Source organism: Lactuca virosa, chromosome 4 (assembly GCF_052849685.1).
Source record: "Lactuca virosa cultivar CGN04683 chromosome 4, Lactuca_virosa_CGN04683_v6, whole genome shotgun sequence".
Lineage (NCBI taxonomy): Eukaryota > Viridiplantae > Streptophyta > Magnoliopsida > Asterales > Asteraceae > Lactuca > Lactuca virosa.
In genome coordinates, this window is record NC_136429.1 from 172997146 (window position 1) to 173014251 (window position 17106).

Here is a 17106-nt window from a genome sequence, read left to right on the forward strand (position 1 = left end):
GAAATATTTTTAAGGAAATTATATATGTCAAAATTATAAGTTAAAATCATAAATTGATTGAAATATATAACACAATTAGATATAAGTGAATACATAAAAACTGAAAAACACATAATGGTCTCACTTCGTGAATAACTAATGACAGTATAAGATATATATGTAGTAATAATCACATTTATGTATGTTAAATAATAAATCATTAAGTATATATATATATATATATATATATATATATATATATATATATATATATATATATATATATATATATATATTAATCACCGAATTGACCGATTTTTACAACACTGCTTAGTTAAATAAGAGGTCGATTGGGGAGTACTCAGAATTCTGTAACTCGTCTCGGTAAGGGGTTACCGAGTAGCGAATACTCGGAGGAGTAATCGGCCAACTCGACAAGTTTTACAACACTGGATATGAACCATTGATATAGTTTACTCTTATATTTAATATATTGCGGCCTCCAATTTTCTTCCCAAATAGGTATATTACCATAACAACAATCAAACAGAATATAATAAATATATTAAAATTGGCAATTATTTTATTTGTATCTTTTGATTGGTTCATTATGTTTGTAAATTATCAATATATTAACTAATTAAAATTAAAATTAAAATTAAGATCAAGAGTTATCGATGGCGTCATAAAGGCCCCACATGGCCACATCCGAGCCCCCCCACCCCCCCCCCCCCCCCCCCCAAATAAACCATCTCAAATATACGGATTCTTGGGACATGAGTTATGCATATAGTTGATTTATTTTAATAATTTGTCTGTCATATTATTATATACACCATTGATATAATCAATTGTTTTTATAATGGATAAATAAAAGTAGGGGAAAATTTCGTGTATGCCCTTATTAAACCGTAAAATATCATATTTACCCGACATTAAATCTAAATATCATATATACCCTTCTTAACATTTAAAATATCATATTTGTCCAAATTTAATTTTTAACCATTTTTAAAATGTTTTTAATCACTTTTTATATTTTATAATCATTTTAATTTAAAAACATAATGTCAATTGACTAATTTGCCCTTCAATACTTAAAACCCTTTTGCCTTAACTTGGATCGACCATAATTGACCCAACTATCCTAACCCTTTTGCTGATCACGTACCTGGAAGGATACGAAATTCATTGCTCATTGCGCTAACTAACTGCAATGTACATGGCGCAGATGTTCATAAGGGATTATCGATCACAACTTCATTGTGATGTCGCATCGTCCTTCCGTAATCGCATCTTCCTTCCGACCGCAACACACAACATCCTTCTTCCTCCCCCCACTATTGTCGCACACTCACATCATCACATCAGGTAAAATCGACTTCAACCTATTTCTAATTTCCATCTCTTCAATTTCGATTTTAGGGTTCCTAGTTTCAATTGTTCAAATTCTTTTTACAATCAGCTTAGTTATGTTGTATTTGATAGCTTAGTTGTGTTGGATTTGAGCTACAATCCGGTATACAATTGCTTATGTGCTTATGCTTCTGTGGACTATACCCAAAATGCAGAAGAGATACTCAGATCAACAGTGGTGGCACCATTAGTTCAGAAAGGGATTCCTTACACTTCATCTGGAGTGGTTGGTGGGTTCACTGGTGATGAGCTTGAAGATGACTACAAACAAATCAAGAATCTCATTGCTCAAGATTGTACATTTTTGTTGGAGATTTCTTCTACAGGTATATGCTCATTCTTTATTCCTGTTTTCTATACCATCAACAATATAAGGAGATTTTTACTACATGATTTGGGCATTATTGTTGTGTTTGAACTTTGATGGTATGTAATTGTCCTTTACTATTGCAGAAAATTCGTGTTTGCATGTATTTAGCTTTCTTGCGAATTCATTTATTACGGAGGTTCTTTGGGCAATTCAGCAGGGAAAGCCAGGGGCTTTTTCTCATGGAAGACCTACAGATTTCTTGAAAAACTACAAGTCAAGTCTTGGTTTTTTGGCTGATTTAGAAGGTAATAGAATAAATTCTTATTTCATGTATTGGAATGTAATAACTCATTCCATCACCTTGCTTATTCCATCCCATTCCATTCTTTTGTCATTCAATTCCATTTGTTCATTAGATTCTGCATTTGTTGGTTCTAGTCTAACTCTAATTCCGAAGTTGTTTGTTATGTACAGTTAGAAAAGTAAATGAATTTTAAATTGGTAGATAGAGAAAAAAAATATTATTTTACAAAATTAAACTTTATTCAGTTAATAACTTATTGTTTTGTTGTGTTTTGCAGATAATTCATGATTTAGATCATCTAACGACAGATTAATAAGAAAGAAATGAGAAATGTAATGATTAATGAGAAAGTGGTCAGGTTTTTGTAGAGGATTTGCACGAGCAGACGAAGTCTTTTTGCATCTAGTCCCTCTTTCCAAATCGACCAAGTGAATGTATTCGTATAGAGGATGCCCTTTATGTTAATATAGCCTTTTTAGTAGTTTGATGCAACTTGTTAGGAGCATGTAATGTAATGTATGAAATACATCTCTGATATTGTAATAGATGATGTGTAAGTAGGATGTTATTAATTACAATAGCCCATGTTTTTATCTTTGTACTATTTAATAACAATACTTACATGTTTGGTCCCTGTTGTTTTAAATTTGGCATTAATTATAATTTGGTCCTGTTGTTTTTAGTTTTGCAATAATTACAGTTTGTTCATTGTTGATTTTAATTTTGCAGTACTTACAGTTTGGTCCATGTTGTTTTAAATTTTCATTAATTACATTTTGGTGTATGTTGTTTTTAGTTTAGCAATAATTACAGTATAGTCCCTGTTTTTTTTAAATTTTGCTTTGTAGAAAAATCATTTTACCATCATACTTTCTAAACAAACTATTTCTAGCAACGTACTTTTTAGAAAAACCTATTTAACATCATCTTACAACTTGTAATCAATAAAAATAAGAAAATTGTTAAAAGAACCAACTATTGTCATCAATTTTTTTCACATGGACCCTGAAACTCCCAAGCTACCGCCAGATTTTGTTTTCGTTCCACGTTTCCTAAAATAAATAAAAACAATATTAGCATTGTATGTGTTTTGATATCTATTTATAAAATAAGACAAAATAAATGTGATTTTGAGCAACCTTGTAGACGTGGATGTTTCACTTTGATCGATACTTTGAGATGAGGGATTTTTGCAAGTTTTTTCACGGTGTCCATACTCACCACATCGCGAACACTTGTGCCTTCTTTTAGGCTCATCTGAGGGTTTAATTCTATTTTTTTTGGGTCTTCCAGACGGTCTTTTCATGAGAGGTGGGTAAATTTTCTCACCGTCTTTTTTAATCCATTGATCCTTTCCGGACATCGGAGTAATTTTGAAAGCATATGCTTCTTTAAATTTCTCTATACTAAAATATTGATCAACATATTGGTCCCAATTAGCATCCCTTGTAAAAGCAATAAAAGTCGCTGCATGTACACATGGAACGCCCGTAACTTGCCACACTCGACAGCCACATTTTCTTTTGTCTAGGTTGACTTCCCAACGCGTTCCCTTGAACTTCACCTCAGCTTGATTATCACCGCTTCTACATACTTCATATTCACCCAAGTTCTACATGAAAGATAAAAAAAACATATATTATTGAGATCTACATGCATCATCTAAGTTTAAAATAATATGTAATTGAACTATAATTTAACATACTTACCTTAAAGATGTCATTGAGACGAATCTTAGCATTAGGAACCAATACGTCATTCCATCTTTTCACTAACATCCTCTTCTTGTCAAACCGTTTCATAAGCTTTTCTCTAATTGCATCAAGTAGATCAAGCACAGGTTGATAACGTGTCGCACCAATCCAAGAATTAAACGATTCCGAAATATTATTAGTGATGTAATCACACTTGGAAGTTGTGCCAAACTTGCTTCTACTCCATATCTTTTTATGGTTGTTATTTAGATATGTAATGGCATCTTGACTTACATCGGCAATGTCCTTCAATAATCTGTCATGCTTGGTAGGACGGTAGGTTTTTGCAGCACCCCAAAGTTTCTTGTTGAAGAATTCACCACGAAATTGTTTCTTGAAATTGCTATATAAGTGTCGTAGACATTCTCTATGCTCAACATTAGGATAAATGTGCATCACAGCTACTTCTAACCCTTTTTGCATGTCTGATGAGATCACAAGACCATCTGGCATCCTGATTGCTTTTTTAAGTGATTCAAGAAACCATGTCCATGATTGTGTACATTCTGATTCAAGCACAAAATAAGCTATTGGAAAGATGGAATTGTTACCGTCAATACCCGTTGCAGCAGCTAGTACACCAGTGAACTTTCCTTTTAAATGGCAAGCATCAAGAGCAATATAAGGACGACAACCAGCAAGAAACCCTTTAGAACAAGCTGCTAGACAAATAAAAAACCTTTTGAATCGTTTCTTGTCACCATCAATATCAAAGTCAATTTCCACAATGCTTCCTTCATTCCTATTTAATAGTTCTTCTCTAAAATCATCCAACTTCATGAATGATTCTTCCCACTTACCATACATATCAGTATAAGCTTGCTCTTTACCTCTAAAATACTTTTAGATATGGTAATTCAACATTGTAAGTTTTCGTAATCCACTTTCTAAGCTCCATAGGAGAGACATCCCCATCAGATTTCAATTTTTCAGTAACTATATTTGCAACCCATCCTTGAGTAGCACGCTTATTACCACCCTTGTTACTTCGAGAACATGTATGTCCTTCCACCATTTTCTTAACCTGTAAAAAAATTACATAAACATAAATGTATTGCTAATGGAAAACATGTTATATATAAGTTAGGCTATATACTTACTTCAAATGTAATTCCATCTTGCATGATAGAAGCATGAATTCTCCACGCACAATCTATTTTTTCACACCTTGCTGTGAATCGTGTCGGGTCACTTTTGTGGATGAATTACTCGAACTCATTCGTGATTGCAAAATGGTTCAAAGCTCTCTTAAAACTAATCGCATTTTCATATTTTGTGCCCACCTTCATGCTTAAACTGTTCTTGCTAAATGAGTCAGCCTCATCATCATCTGTCATCGGCTCATATTCATTATCAGAACTAAGACGGCTATAATAACTTGCTACACTGGGACAATAGTCTGAATCATCTTCATACTGTATTTCATCTCTGTTAACGCATAACTGATTACTAACATTAAGGTTATTTGAGTCAAGGTTATTTTCTGTTGTCACATAAATGGTTACTTCTTTCTCATTTTCATACATGGTAAGCATAGCTATGAACTTCTCCTCAGAATCTAGCTGGATATATAATCGGTCTGGTGTAAACTTGTCAACATACCAAATTGAAAATTTTGGATTGTTCTTTGATGAATAACGTTTTATGACTTCATCATTTAGTTGAGCAAAGTTGTATGACCATGTCTCTATGTAGATGCATTTTTGAAAGCCAAAACAATATATTTTCTTACTAGTGTTCTTTGCTAGTCGAAAAATACCCCCATATTTCAATTTTATCTTGTACTTGGAAGCTTATATACTCGTAGAAACATAATCAATCATTGGAGACTCAACCGTGTTCTCCCATATCGGTTTTGAGATGCCATCATCCGTGTCTATGTGTGACTGTTACATGTTTATATAACAATTAAGCTTTTAACTCGTTAAACTACATGAAAGAAGCTCGAGAGTAAATAACTTTACATGTTCAATGAAATCATCCATGTTTTTGTCCGTTGATTTTTTGCCATTCAAGATTTCATCTGTTGATTTTTCCCCATTCAAATCCTCTGTTAATTTGTTGTCAATCAAGAAATTGTCAGTTGCATGGAAGAGTATATATATAGGTTGTAATTAAAGATGAAAAACATTGATCGAATTAATTACCAGGTGAGTAATCAAAAGGCAAAATAAGCAATAAAAATTTGATAATAAGAAATTGCGATTTAAAGGATACGAATCATAATTGTGTAATAGAAAATCAGAACTGACAATCATAGTCTATACTCCACATTGTATTACCTGATACGACTTCAGTTGCCATCTTCTCGGAATTGATTCTTCGTCAACAGGTGATGCTCCGCTGCTGAAGATGACGTTGAATGAAGAGAATACTTCTTTGAAGTGTGCGCCGTATGTATGCAGTTAGTTAGCGCAATGAATTTCGTATCCTTCCAGGTACGTGATCAGCAAAAGGGTTAGGATAGTTGGGTCAATTATGGTCGATCCAAGTTAAGGCAAAAGGGTTTTAAGTATTGAAGGGCAAATTAGTCAATTGGCATTATGTTTTTAAATTAAAATGATTATAAAATATAAAAAGTGATTAAAAACATTTTAAAAATGGTTAAAAATTAAATTTGGGCAAATATGATATTTTAAATGTTAAGAAGGGTATATATGATATTTAGATTTAATGTCGGGTAAATATGATATTTTACAGCTTAATAAGGGCATACATGAAATTTTCCCTAAAAGCAAAGACTAAGTGACTAACACATGAATAATATATGTACTTCTTAGTGAATAATATAATACTTTTAAATAACTAAACATCATAATATTTCTTTGCTAAATATTTTCAATTTAAATTGCATGTTTATTATTTGTTATTGTAATGTTGCTCATGGTCTTAAATCTTACCCCAGCAATGGGCTTTTATAACTATGTTTGTTTAGGAAGTGTTCACATAAATTTAAAGAAAAATTTCGTCAAATAACCATAAATTGGGGGTTTAAAAAAATAACCATGAAAATCAAGGTTTTGTATAATGACCACAAGATCCGCAGAGGGTGCTCTGCGGATTCTTTAACACTTCTGAGGATCAACGAACACTTCAGTTGCTGATAAGTTTGTATCAGATAACGATAACGTTTTATCAGATGATGATTATGAACCAAATTTGCGCATGACAGAATTAGAACATCAAAATTTATTTGAGTTTGGAGAAGTACCTGATTTTGATGATCAATTATCTGATGAAAAATCAAATGAAAGTTGGTCGGAAGATAAGTACACGCAACGGAAAATTGATTTTAATATGTGGTATTGTATTCCTCTTATTCCTGATTGTCCAGAACCTATTCTTGAACTTGGACCGTTTAGGTCTGAATGATAAAATATTTGTGAATCAAACCTATAACACCAAAGAAGACCTAACAGCTTCTGTTAAATTCAAAGCGGTTAAAGAAAAGTTTCAGATTAAGTTTCAAAAATCAAGCAAATCGCGATACGAGGTTGTTTGTTTGCAAGAAAACTGTCACTGGCGTTTATATGCAGCTGTCATTAAAGGAACTAAAATGTTTGAAATTAAGACTTTTAAGAAGGAGCACACATGTTCTTCATTACTTATACACCCAAATCATAGGCAAGCAACCAGTGAAGTTGTGGGAACTATAATACATGACATTATGGGTCAAGGTAGTTTGAAAGTTTGGAGGCCTAAAGATATTATTAGAGATATGAATGTGTTGCTGGAAATTAATTTGAATTATTCACAAGCGTGGCATGCTAGAGAATTTACTATGGGATTAATGATGGGGACCCCCTAAGAAAGTTTCTCCAAACTTCCAGTTTATTTTCACAACTTGAAGAAACATAATCCTGGGACTGTGGCGTACATACAAACTGATTTGGAGGATCGCTTCGAGTATTGTTTTTTCGCTATTGGTTGCGCGGTAAATACATAAATTAAATTTTAAACTTTGTAAATATATAGTGTTTATAAACAAAATATATTGTTAATATATTCATGCTTTTTACAAAATTTGTTGCAGATACATGTTTTCAGACGGTTTTGTAGAAAAGTTATTATTATGGATGGTCCCCATCTGAAGGGAAAATACAAAGGCACCATATTGCATGCAGTTTCCATGGATGGCAACAATCAAATATTGCCTATTGGGTATGGCTTGTGTGGTTTTCATCTAATAGGAAACATAGTGCACACCTTTGGAAAAAATAAAAAATCAGCAATTTTGTTTTGGAAGCTTGTAACAGCTTACAAGACCACTGAGTTTGAACAGTATTGGGGGAGACTTTGTACTCTTAGAGCAGATGTAGCGGCGTACCTTAGTCAAATTCCACGTGATAAATGGACTAGATCCCAATGCCCTACCATGAGGTACGATTATTTGACCTCAAACAGTGCAAAGTCCATGAATGGTGTATCAAAAGATGCTAGGAAGTTGCCTATATTACCAATTCTTGAGTTCTTCCGCGCGCTTATGCAGAAATGGTTTTACCAACGTCGTTTGGCTGCAGGTATGACTAAAATTTTGTCAAATTGAACAATAAATGTCATATATAATGATATATCATTGTTTTAACAGAAAAAAGTACAATTAGAACGTGGGATTTGTACTTGCGGGAATTTCATGTTCTTTTGACCCCTTATGCACTTAAGGTGCTTCAAAAAAGATTTATCAACTCCGATGGTTGTAGGGTTAGGCATATTGTTGGTGACAGATATGAAGTGAGTAAGTATTTAACCACCGAATCCGTGCAATTAGAACGTGGGATTTGTACTTGCGGGAAATGGAAAAAATGCAGTATACCTTGTGATCACGATATAGCATCACTACAAAGGCTTGAAATTGAAGAAATCCAGCTTGTGGTAAATTTAAAGTTAACTACTGCGGTGTATCGAAATGCTTATCAAACTGAGACGGTGAATCCTATTCCAATCCTTATGCATTGGGAAATACCAGTTGAAAGTGTTTTCGTCTTACCTCCACGACAATTTACTTGAATTGTAATGTATGGATCACAACTAATATTAGTTTGTATTTAGTTCTATGTTAACCTTAGTTTTGGTCCATTGCCGTTGTTATCTTCTAATAAATAAAGTGTACATTTTTATTAATAATATTTACCTTTTAATAAAGAATTTAAACCTAAGTTCCCGACACACAGCTCTGCGGACTGACAGACAACTCTGCGGACTGACAAACACCTCTGCGAACTGCCAAACAGCTCTTTGCGGACTTGAAGGGTGTTTAAATTGTCATAGATGATCGTTGAATTTTTGGTAAAGAGTTACAATTTATTTCGAATTTTAATATGAGTTTGTCTTCAAATTTCTAAATTCGCTCGTGCAACGAAGTTGATTGTTACTATTGTGATCTGATAGACCCTTTTCTTGCACCGTCACCAAACATTAGAGGGCCATATATGTCTGATGATACTTTTCAACAATTTCAATGGGCTGAAGAACAACAAAAAATAGATAAAGAGTCATCTCGGGCTCTCACTAAACGTCGTGACGTCATTGTGGCAGAGTGCAAAGAGGCTGAGGAACGGATGCAGATTAATAAAAGAAATCAAAGAGCATGAAGAATGGATAAAAAATACTAAGAAGACTATCAAAATGACTGAAAAATGGTTTGCTGAGAAGGATGCACAAATGATAGATCTTGTGCAGAAAAAGGATCATTTTGAAGATAAACTAAGAATTAGGGACGACTATATAACAATGGAGAAAGATAAGTATCAATTGCAGTTCCCTTAAGTTAATTATTGTTGTTGTACGTTTATTTTGTGTTTTTGGTTTGTTATATGTATTATATTCGAGTTTAAGTTATTTTATTAAATTAACTCTACTAGTAATGATTCACTAATATAATCATAAAATAACCGATTAATCTTAAAACAGTAATAAAACTACACAATCAACCTCTAGTTGCCCAAATAATTTTTGTCATCCTATTACGGTAATTAAATCTCATATTTCGAGCAGACTGGTGTGTCTCCACTTCCACCCCCGATGCAAGCATTTCCACGAACATGCACACATACACTCCAAAATCTCCTCTACCTCCATCTTCCTGCTATGGCACGTTTTCACCTTCAACAAATTCCACCGAACTAGGTTTTTGTCTATCGGGAAAATGCTTCCAATATGAAATTTTGTCTAGTTCGCTTAAAATACTATCACCCAAGGTTTCGAAACAACCGTTTTCCCCATATTCTTTGAAATAACCACACCATTTAATTGAATCGTATATGGTCACTTTCCATGTAATGAGATTCAACTCCGCTAAAAACCAATGAATTTGCAGGACATTGATGGGAATTAAAACCTGCAAAAAAAATGTTAAATTATATATATATATATATATATATATATATATATATATATATATATACAAATTTAAAAATTATATGATATATAAATAAATTTAATAACCCAATCAATATCCTTTCAATGGGGTCCGCCAAGCTTCCCTGCTGCTATTCGCCTCAAGTAATGATTCTTCCTAGCTTCCAAAGTGGTGCCATGAGGATTAATAATTGTCCACCTAGCAGTCGATGGATTGATATCATTGAGCAATGACGCCCATATTACCAAATGTTGCGTGTTATAAGATAAGAAGTTAAATTTTGTACAATTAATTATCCAAAACGTTTTGTGAAATGAAATAAGGGATATATCTTACTTCAGAGTCAAACCACCCAGACCTATACATGCCAAGTAAAGTTGCCCAAAATTCCCAATTCATCTCAAAACCTTTATAACACTTATGTTCCAAAAAAAGCGCATTCTGGTTCTTTCCCCATAATTTCCAAAATTCCTCATCAGTAGGCATGTAACGGTCCAATAGCAATTGTACGTTCTCTATAGTAGCGTCCGTTTTCGGTTTTCTTCATTTTTTGTTCTTCACTGGTTCTGTGGACGGAACCTATAAAATCAAAATGTTAAGTAATTTTTAACGATGATATAATTTATAAATACAAAGTAATTTGTTTAATACATGTACGTAAGGCTCCTTACAATACTTCGATTTCATCTTCCCCCTCTTTTTCGGTGTAACATTTACCGGTGTAACTGTGTAATCGTTAATTTCAACAACAATCGGTGGTGACTCCACATACGTAGCGGGTGACTCTTTCTCCAAACCACCAAAAATTGTTTCAGCATGGCCATCCACATTATCGAAATCATTCACAACAAATTGTCTTTCGTTTTCCTATTTGTCAATTTTCTTCGACACATGCTCGATTTTGGTTTCCAAATGATTAACAATGCCTATTAACTTGTCTATTTTACTGTCTTGTGAGGTGTTGTGCTCTGCGCCCCGACCATGAGCGGGTGAGATAATGTAATCCGCTTCCTGGAACTGACAGGCTTGAGGTGATGGAGAGTGTTGTTTAGAGGGGCTTTGTTGCATCGGTGGAGACTCCACTCCGTCCAAAGTTCAACTCATATAACGCGAATAGAATGGCAATTCGATCTTAAATTTTGTTGCTTCCACATCACGTGGAATGTTGTTTTCCTGCAAAATAAAAACATTTATTTTAACTACATATCGATGTTTTTACTATATATAACTTTATAAGGAATGTATAACTATACCAGTGAAACGTCTAATATATGTAAACATTGCTCGACAGTTAATTGTGTTTTTATTCTCCATGCCCTCATTCTTGGAAATTCATTTGTGGTGTGATGGGCATACCTCAAAGCTTCTGGAAATGTCTCTAAAATCCATACCTAGTATAACTTTAACATGTTATGATTTGTCGATGATTATAAAAACTTTAAAATGTGTAATATTAATTGCACGTAAAACTAACCTTAAACAGGAGGTGAAAACCGGTCGCCGTATAATTCAACGTCTTCATGGGGCCCATATTGGCATGATCTCGTAAATATCTGTAGATTTTCCCAAACCAGAGTCGTAATTGTGTCTCACTATACCTCCATAAAAACGTACCCCACGCAAACCTGTCATACTCATTATAATTAATATAAATCATCTTGTAGTTATAAATAAATAGTAAATTTACTACCTGATTATAAAGATTATTGGCGAGGTCAAACACTACTGACGGAATGCATGTATTTGTATCACATCCTATGAGACCTCTCAACAAAAACAACATATTTATAAGCATTACCGCATCATCATCGCTACAAGTCTCGAATGTCGGCCCTTTTATGTAGTCTTCTATATCTCTCAGCCGTAAATCTTCATCTCTCAAATTTGGGAACAACTGACTCCCTAATTCAGATTTTGTTTTGCGTTTTGTATTGATTACATCAACATAAGGTCCAATCTCAAACCACTAATCAAACAAAATTCGGTTTCACCATATTCCACCACCCTGCCTTGTAACTCGAACCGAAACCTCCCAGCCCTGGCTACCAGCACATCACGAACCTCATGCATCATCATCAAATGACAGAGCATCGGGTCACCATTCGGAGTGGACATACCAATGAAGATCCCAAACGGTGTGTCTCGAAATAATTCGAGTCGCCTACTATTTAGTTTTGGAATGAACTTCCCCAACACAGTGCCCACCACCCCTTTAAAAGTTAACTCTGCATGCTATCCTCACATACTATGCTGCAAAAGATAACATATATATATATATATATATATATATATATATATATATATATATATATATATATATATATATATAGGCAAAGTACAATGTTGTAATAACAAAAACGAAAGTAAAATGTTATAACAAAACAAAAAATAGCAAGGTACTTTCAGTAAATTTTTTATTAACATGTGAAATTACTTAGTAATCCAATTTTATAATTTTTTTAATAATTTTTGTTATTTAATAATCCTTTTTTATAATTTTAACTCATTATAATTGAAAAAAAACAGTAAATGGACAATAATGCTCTTACCTTCTAAACTTGTAATAGCAATGTACTTTGATAATCTTTTCTAATAATTTTCTTACTAAATAATCCTTTTTGCATATAAAATCAAAAAAAAATTAACTTCCGTAGAGATGAACATCATTCCGCAGAGCGGGCTCTGCGGATCTGTTCTTCGCAGAAAAGATACTTCCATGGCAATAATCGGGCAAACATTTTGGGATTTACTAATCACTAAACTATTATACACTAATACAAACTATCATACACCCTACGAACATATAATTAATTCAAAAAACGGGCAAATTACGATTCAAAAGGAGGAAAAATAGACTTACATGTGTTCCATAGCCATCGGATAACACATCGGAGTGTAGTTGTTCCACATGCCGCGATTTACGCACCATTGAAATGACCGATTAAGCGTCATCGACTCGTCTCCATCGTCTTTCTGCAATAGGGTATGAGGTATGTGGTTGTGTTTGCAATGTAGGGGTATTCGACCGATCCTCAGAACCTTTCGAGGATCCACAAAGCAAATAGAAGATCCACAGAGACGCCTCTGCGGATCCTTAAAATCTCAAAACGATGTCACCTCATTTCCACAGAGGTGTGCATCGATTCTCAGAACCTTTAATTGATCCGCAGAGCACCCTCTGTGGATCTTGTGGTCATTCTACAAAACCTTGATTTTTGTGGTTAAATTGTTAAACACCCCCCCCCCCCCCCAATTTATGGTTATTTGACGAAATTTCTCAAATTTAAATTCCACTCTACAAACATTGAGATCAAAGTCAATTTGACTATATTAGACTAAATTTAAGTTCAATTTTACAACGTTAGTTAACTCGAGTTTAATCCAATAGTTTAAAAACTCTATTGATTCAAATACGAATAACTCAAAACATCTATTAAAACTATGCTTGATAAAAAGGATAGACTAATTTGCAAATATTATTTGATTAGAGCATGATAAATCCGAATTGAAATTTATGCATCTACCCACATGGATTTTTATGATTAGGAGATATATTTGGTCTAAATGGTAAGTGTATATCGTGATGAACTTCGACCCGATACAACTAATCATCAACCTATTAGACATCATGATTAACACAAAAAAATATATATAATAATAATAAATAAATTAAAAAAAATTACACTTTACGATCAAATTCAAGATTGAAACAAATAGAATTCGATATATTGGAACCTCTATATTTTGGAAGGTACTTTATTTTACCAATAAATAAAACATATTATAATTTAACCATCTAATATAACAATACAAAAAAAAAATACAACTCATATTTATTTGCAAAAAAAACCTTTATATATATATATATATATATATATATATATATATATATATATATATATATATATATATATATATATATATATATATACACACGTCTATATGAAAAGAAAAAAGAAAAAAACTTACATTATTTTTTGTTTGCTTAGAAAAAAACACAACTCATTATATGTTTATATAAAAAAAACATTTATATTATCTTTTTTCTTTGGAAACAACTCATTTTATTTTACTTAAAAAATATTTCAAATTAAAAGTTTTTAAATTAAGATTTAATGAGCTAAAAATATAACCTGGCATATACAACGATGAACATATTTGTTTTTACCCATAACAAATATTTAGCTTCTACATATAATTGGTACTATCGTGTTTGAATACCAACAAGTTTTGTTGATATAAATTAATAATGGTGTATATTATTATGACTCTATACTAACTGAACTTCTTGGTATTGATGTCCAAAGTATATTTGGTATAGTATTAATAACTAAATTTATGTATATCATCTATAATTGGTACAATATTTGATATGTGAAAACAAATCGATTTCATACCATATTCGCCCATATATATGTCAGGTCATATTAGGTAGCCAATTCCTTTGGAAACCTATAATTTTGGTTTTTTAAATGGTAATATAATAAGTTGTGATTTCTTGAAAAAAAATAACGTAAGAGCTTATCTAAATATAAACATATAACAAATTATGTTTTTTTAAACAAAAAATGATATAAGATTATATATATATATATATATATATATATATATATATATATATATATATATATATATATATATATAGAGAGAGAGAGTTAGGTTCAAATGTTTTTTACTATCTATTGTGTGCATGTATGATTGATTCTGGACCAATCGTTTTAGTTATTTTAATAAAGTAATTAATGCATATTAAATGCTAGATATTTAATTAATACTCATTATATCTTCAACATGTAATATGCATTAATTACTTTCTTAAAATAACTAAAATGATTGGTCCAGAATCAATCCTACATGCACACAATAGATAGTTACAACAAAATAACCTAAGCATATATATATATATATATATATATATATATATATATATATATATATATATATATATAATGGTTTGTGCTTTTCCAAATAAAAATAATATAAAATTTTTTCTATATATAAGTATAATGGGTTGTGATTTTTTGTATAATTTTAAGGAAATCTTCAGAAAAGTCTCAATATTTCTTTCTGTTTTATGAAAAAAAAATCCTAAATTATATTTTGTTAACAAAAATGTCATGATTATCAGATAAAAAATTCAAATCAACCATTTTTTACTGGTAATTTATTTTTTACACGGTTATCTCTAGAAAAAATCTCATTATTTTGGCACAGTTTATAAAACAGTCACACTTTTTAAATTCAACTTCTTTTGCTCTTTCATTAAAAATCTGGAAATTTCTAGGTTCAAATTATGAATAGGAATAAATGTCATTAAACTCCATAAAATTAAGGATCAAAGTCCTCTATTACTAATTAAATGCCACAAAATCATTTTGAACTCATTATCGTCCACATAATCCATTTCTCATACAAATTTATGTTACAAGTATTACAATATATTCAAATTATGTGATGAAAACCCTATTATAATCTACCTAAAAGTAGGTTAAAAGAAAACCAACTGTTATGCTCAATTAATAAACCATTGACTGGTGACAAACCAATCAACACAACAGAAAATATCTGAAATGTGCTCATCTAGTGTGAAGTGGCATCCCAAATTCTTCTCAAGATAAGTCGTTAGTGTGATATAGACTTATCTAATCCTATTCATATACGTGAATTACGTGGTTTTTTGGATTCGTTGCATATGTACATGGCTCGTAAAGCAGTTTTCAAGGTGATCATAGTCACTACATGGTGGACAATTTGGAATTTTAGAAAGAGATGTGTCTATGATACAAATAAACTGATAATGAATAGAATGTTTGATGACATAGTTTCGATTTCTTTTAGTTAGTTAGTTTATATGAAGCATAAGTTCTAAGTTAAATGGATCGATTGGCTTCAAAATCCTCTTTTAAACTTGATGTAATCGGTTCATTTTTTCTCTAGCTCCTTGTTAGAGCGTGGTTATTACCATTAAAGCCCTCATATTTTCATTAAGAGCGTGGTTACATCCTAAGTCCATTTTTATGTTCATTAATGCCCTATATTTGTCTAGTTTTGTTGATTTTAACTTTTTAGTAGGTTTTAAACAAGTAGTCAGACACTAAGGGTTTTTATGTAAAGATAACGGCTATTTGAGTTGTAGTCGGTAACCTTGCCCATCCTAACCCTTTTCCCCATATCCTCACCCATGTATTAGCCCAGCCGCCGCCAAAACCCAACTCCTATCGTCGCTCCTTCTTGTTCATCACCACCCACTCCTACTAAGCTCCGATGACGGTGGCTTTAGACCCTAATCCAACCACCGCCGACCTTCTTCTTCTATAATGGTTAGATTAGAGGCAGAGGTCTCACCGGAGAAGACGGCCTCCTCCTGCTGTTGATTGTACACACTTCACTCTTGCAAATCAAATTTAGATGTGTGTGTTATATCGGGTTTGAAATGGAAGATTTATGTGAACAGGTGTGTGTTTGTATAGGATCATTGATGGACGCAATTCATATGTATTTCTTCCCGTTCTTTGCTTTGTGACTAAAATTCATACACAACATATAATGTATGTGTGTGTGATGCTATTTTTCTTCCAATCGTCCCTCCAAAGTTCTATAAATGTGTGTATGGATTTGCTTCTAATTTGTGTATTATGTGTGTATTTTGTGTTCCTCAGTATTTTTTTGGATAAAAGGGGGAGACACCCATTGGCAAATATTATTAATAAAAGATAAAAAAAAAAGAGTACAACGAACGATGAGTATCGAAAGGAACCCGAATCACAAGCCAAAGCTAAGAGACAGGCCCCAAAGCAAAGACAAACAACAACACAAAAGAACTAACTAGACAAAATACCTAAAGTTTTCATTCTCGATCGACTGGAGAAGAGGTACCAACACCATGAGACGAGTTCGGTTGAGTACCAGAAGTTGGGTGAGTATCTCTGGAATGGATGACAGGAGGGATATGGGAGTCAGTATTTACCAGATGATGAATGGAGTA

The 17106-nt window shown here is 32.5% G+C and overlaps 3 protein-coding genes and 1 long non-coding RNA gene across 5 annotated transcripts; 2 read left to right on the forward strand and 2 right to left on the reverse strand.

Annotated features, from left to right (window-relative positions):
* Nucleotides 1-1126: 1126 nt before the first annotated feature.
* LOC145168613 (conserved oligomeric Golgi complex subunit 2-like) lies at nucleotides 1127-2655 on the forward strand. Its single transcript, XM_079087388.1, has 4 exons — nucleotides 1127-1350; nucleotides 1551-1721; nucleotides 1849-2010; nucleotides 2287-2655. The coding sequence occupies exons 1-4, from the start codon at nucleotides 1248-1250 to the stop codon at nucleotides 2295-2297; spliced, it is 447 nt and encodes a 148-aa protein (XP_078943514.1). The 5' UTR covers nucleotides 1127-1247; the 3' UTR covers nucleotides 2298-2655.
* A 348-nt stretch (nucleotides 2656-3003) lies between these two features.
* LOC145105362 (uncharacterized) lies at nucleotides 3004-4887 on the reverse strand. Its single transcript, XM_079042483.1, has 5 exons — nucleotides 4864-4887; nucleotides 4648-4787; nucleotides 3719-4595; nucleotides 3149-3621; nucleotides 3004-3061 (listed from the first exon to the last, which is right to left on the reverse strand). The coding sequence occupies exons 1-5, from the start codon at nucleotides 4885-4887 to the stop codon at nucleotides 3004-3006; spliced, it is 1572 nt and encodes a 523-aa protein (XP_078898609.1).
* A 1293-nt stretch (nucleotides 4888-6180) lies between these two features.
* LOC145105363 (uncharacterized) lies at nucleotides 6181-8770 on the forward strand. The gene is made up of 3 exons (XM_079042484.1): nucleotides 6181-6201; nucleotides 7797-8283; nucleotides 8352-8770. Exons 1-3 carry the CDS (start codon nucleotides 6181-6183, stop codon nucleotides 8768-8770), a joined length of 927 nt encoding a protein of 308 aa, XP_078898610.1.
* A 955-nt stretch (nucleotides 8771-9725) lies between these two features.
* On the reverse strand, nucleotides 9726-11740 carry LOC145168614 (uncharacterized). Of its 2 annotated transcripts, none has more exons than XR_013741962.1 (6): nucleotides 11596-11740; nucleotides 11375-11512; nucleotides 10793-11294; nucleotides 10458-10700; nucleotides 10208-10319; nucleotides 9726-10100 (listed from the first exon to the last, which is right to left on the reverse strand). It is a non-coding gene; the product is annotated as an uncharacterized LOC145168614 (long non-coding RNA). The 2 variants fall into 2 exon arrangements; XR_013741961.1 differs by having other exon boundaries at nucleotides 10773-11294.
* Between the last annotated feature and the right edge of the window lie 5366 nt (nucleotides 11741-17106).

What these genes read in the sequence shown, in the direction of transcription:
- LOC145168613 (XM_079087388.1), top strand. Translation starts at nt 1,248, where the DNA reads ATGTCGCATCGTCCTTCCGTAATCGCATCTTCCTTCCGACCGCAACAC. An exon ending in CACTCACATCATCACATCAG is followed by an intron (nt 1,351 to 1,550) that starts GTAAAATCGACT and finishes CCCAAAATGCAG; the next exon opens with AAGAGATACTCAGATCAACA. An exon ending in GTTGGAGATTTCTTCTACAG is followed by an intron (nt 1,722 to 1,848) that starts GTATATGCTCAT and finishes TTACTATTGCAG; the next exon opens with AAAATTCGTGTTTGCATGTA.
- LOC145105362 (XM_079042483.1), bottom strand. Translation starts at nt 4,887, where the DNA reads ATGCAAGATGGAATTACATTTGAA. An exon ending in AAGATGGAATTACATTTGAA is followed by an intron (nt 4,788 to 4,863) that starts GTAAGTATATAG and finishes ATTTTTTTACAG; the next exon opens with GTTAAGAAAATGGTGGAAGG. An exon ending in GAAACATCCACGTCTACAAG is followed by an intron (nt 3,062 to 3,148) that starts GTTGCTCAAAAT and finishes TATTTATTTTAG; the next exon opens with GAAACGTGGAACGAAAACAA.
- LOC145105363 (XM_079042484.1), top strand. Translation starts at nt 6,181, where the DNA reads ATGAATTTCGTATCCTTCCAG. An exon ending in TGAATTTCGTATCCTTCCAG is followed by an intron (nt 6,202 to 7,796) that starts GTACGTGATCAG and finishes AATTTGTTGCAG; the next exon opens with ATACATGTTTTCAGACGGTT. An exon ending in CCAACGTCGTTTGGCTGCAG is followed by an intron (nt 8,284 to 8,351) that starts GTATGACTAAAA and finishes TTGTTTTAACAG; the next exon opens with AAAAAAGTACAATTAGAACG.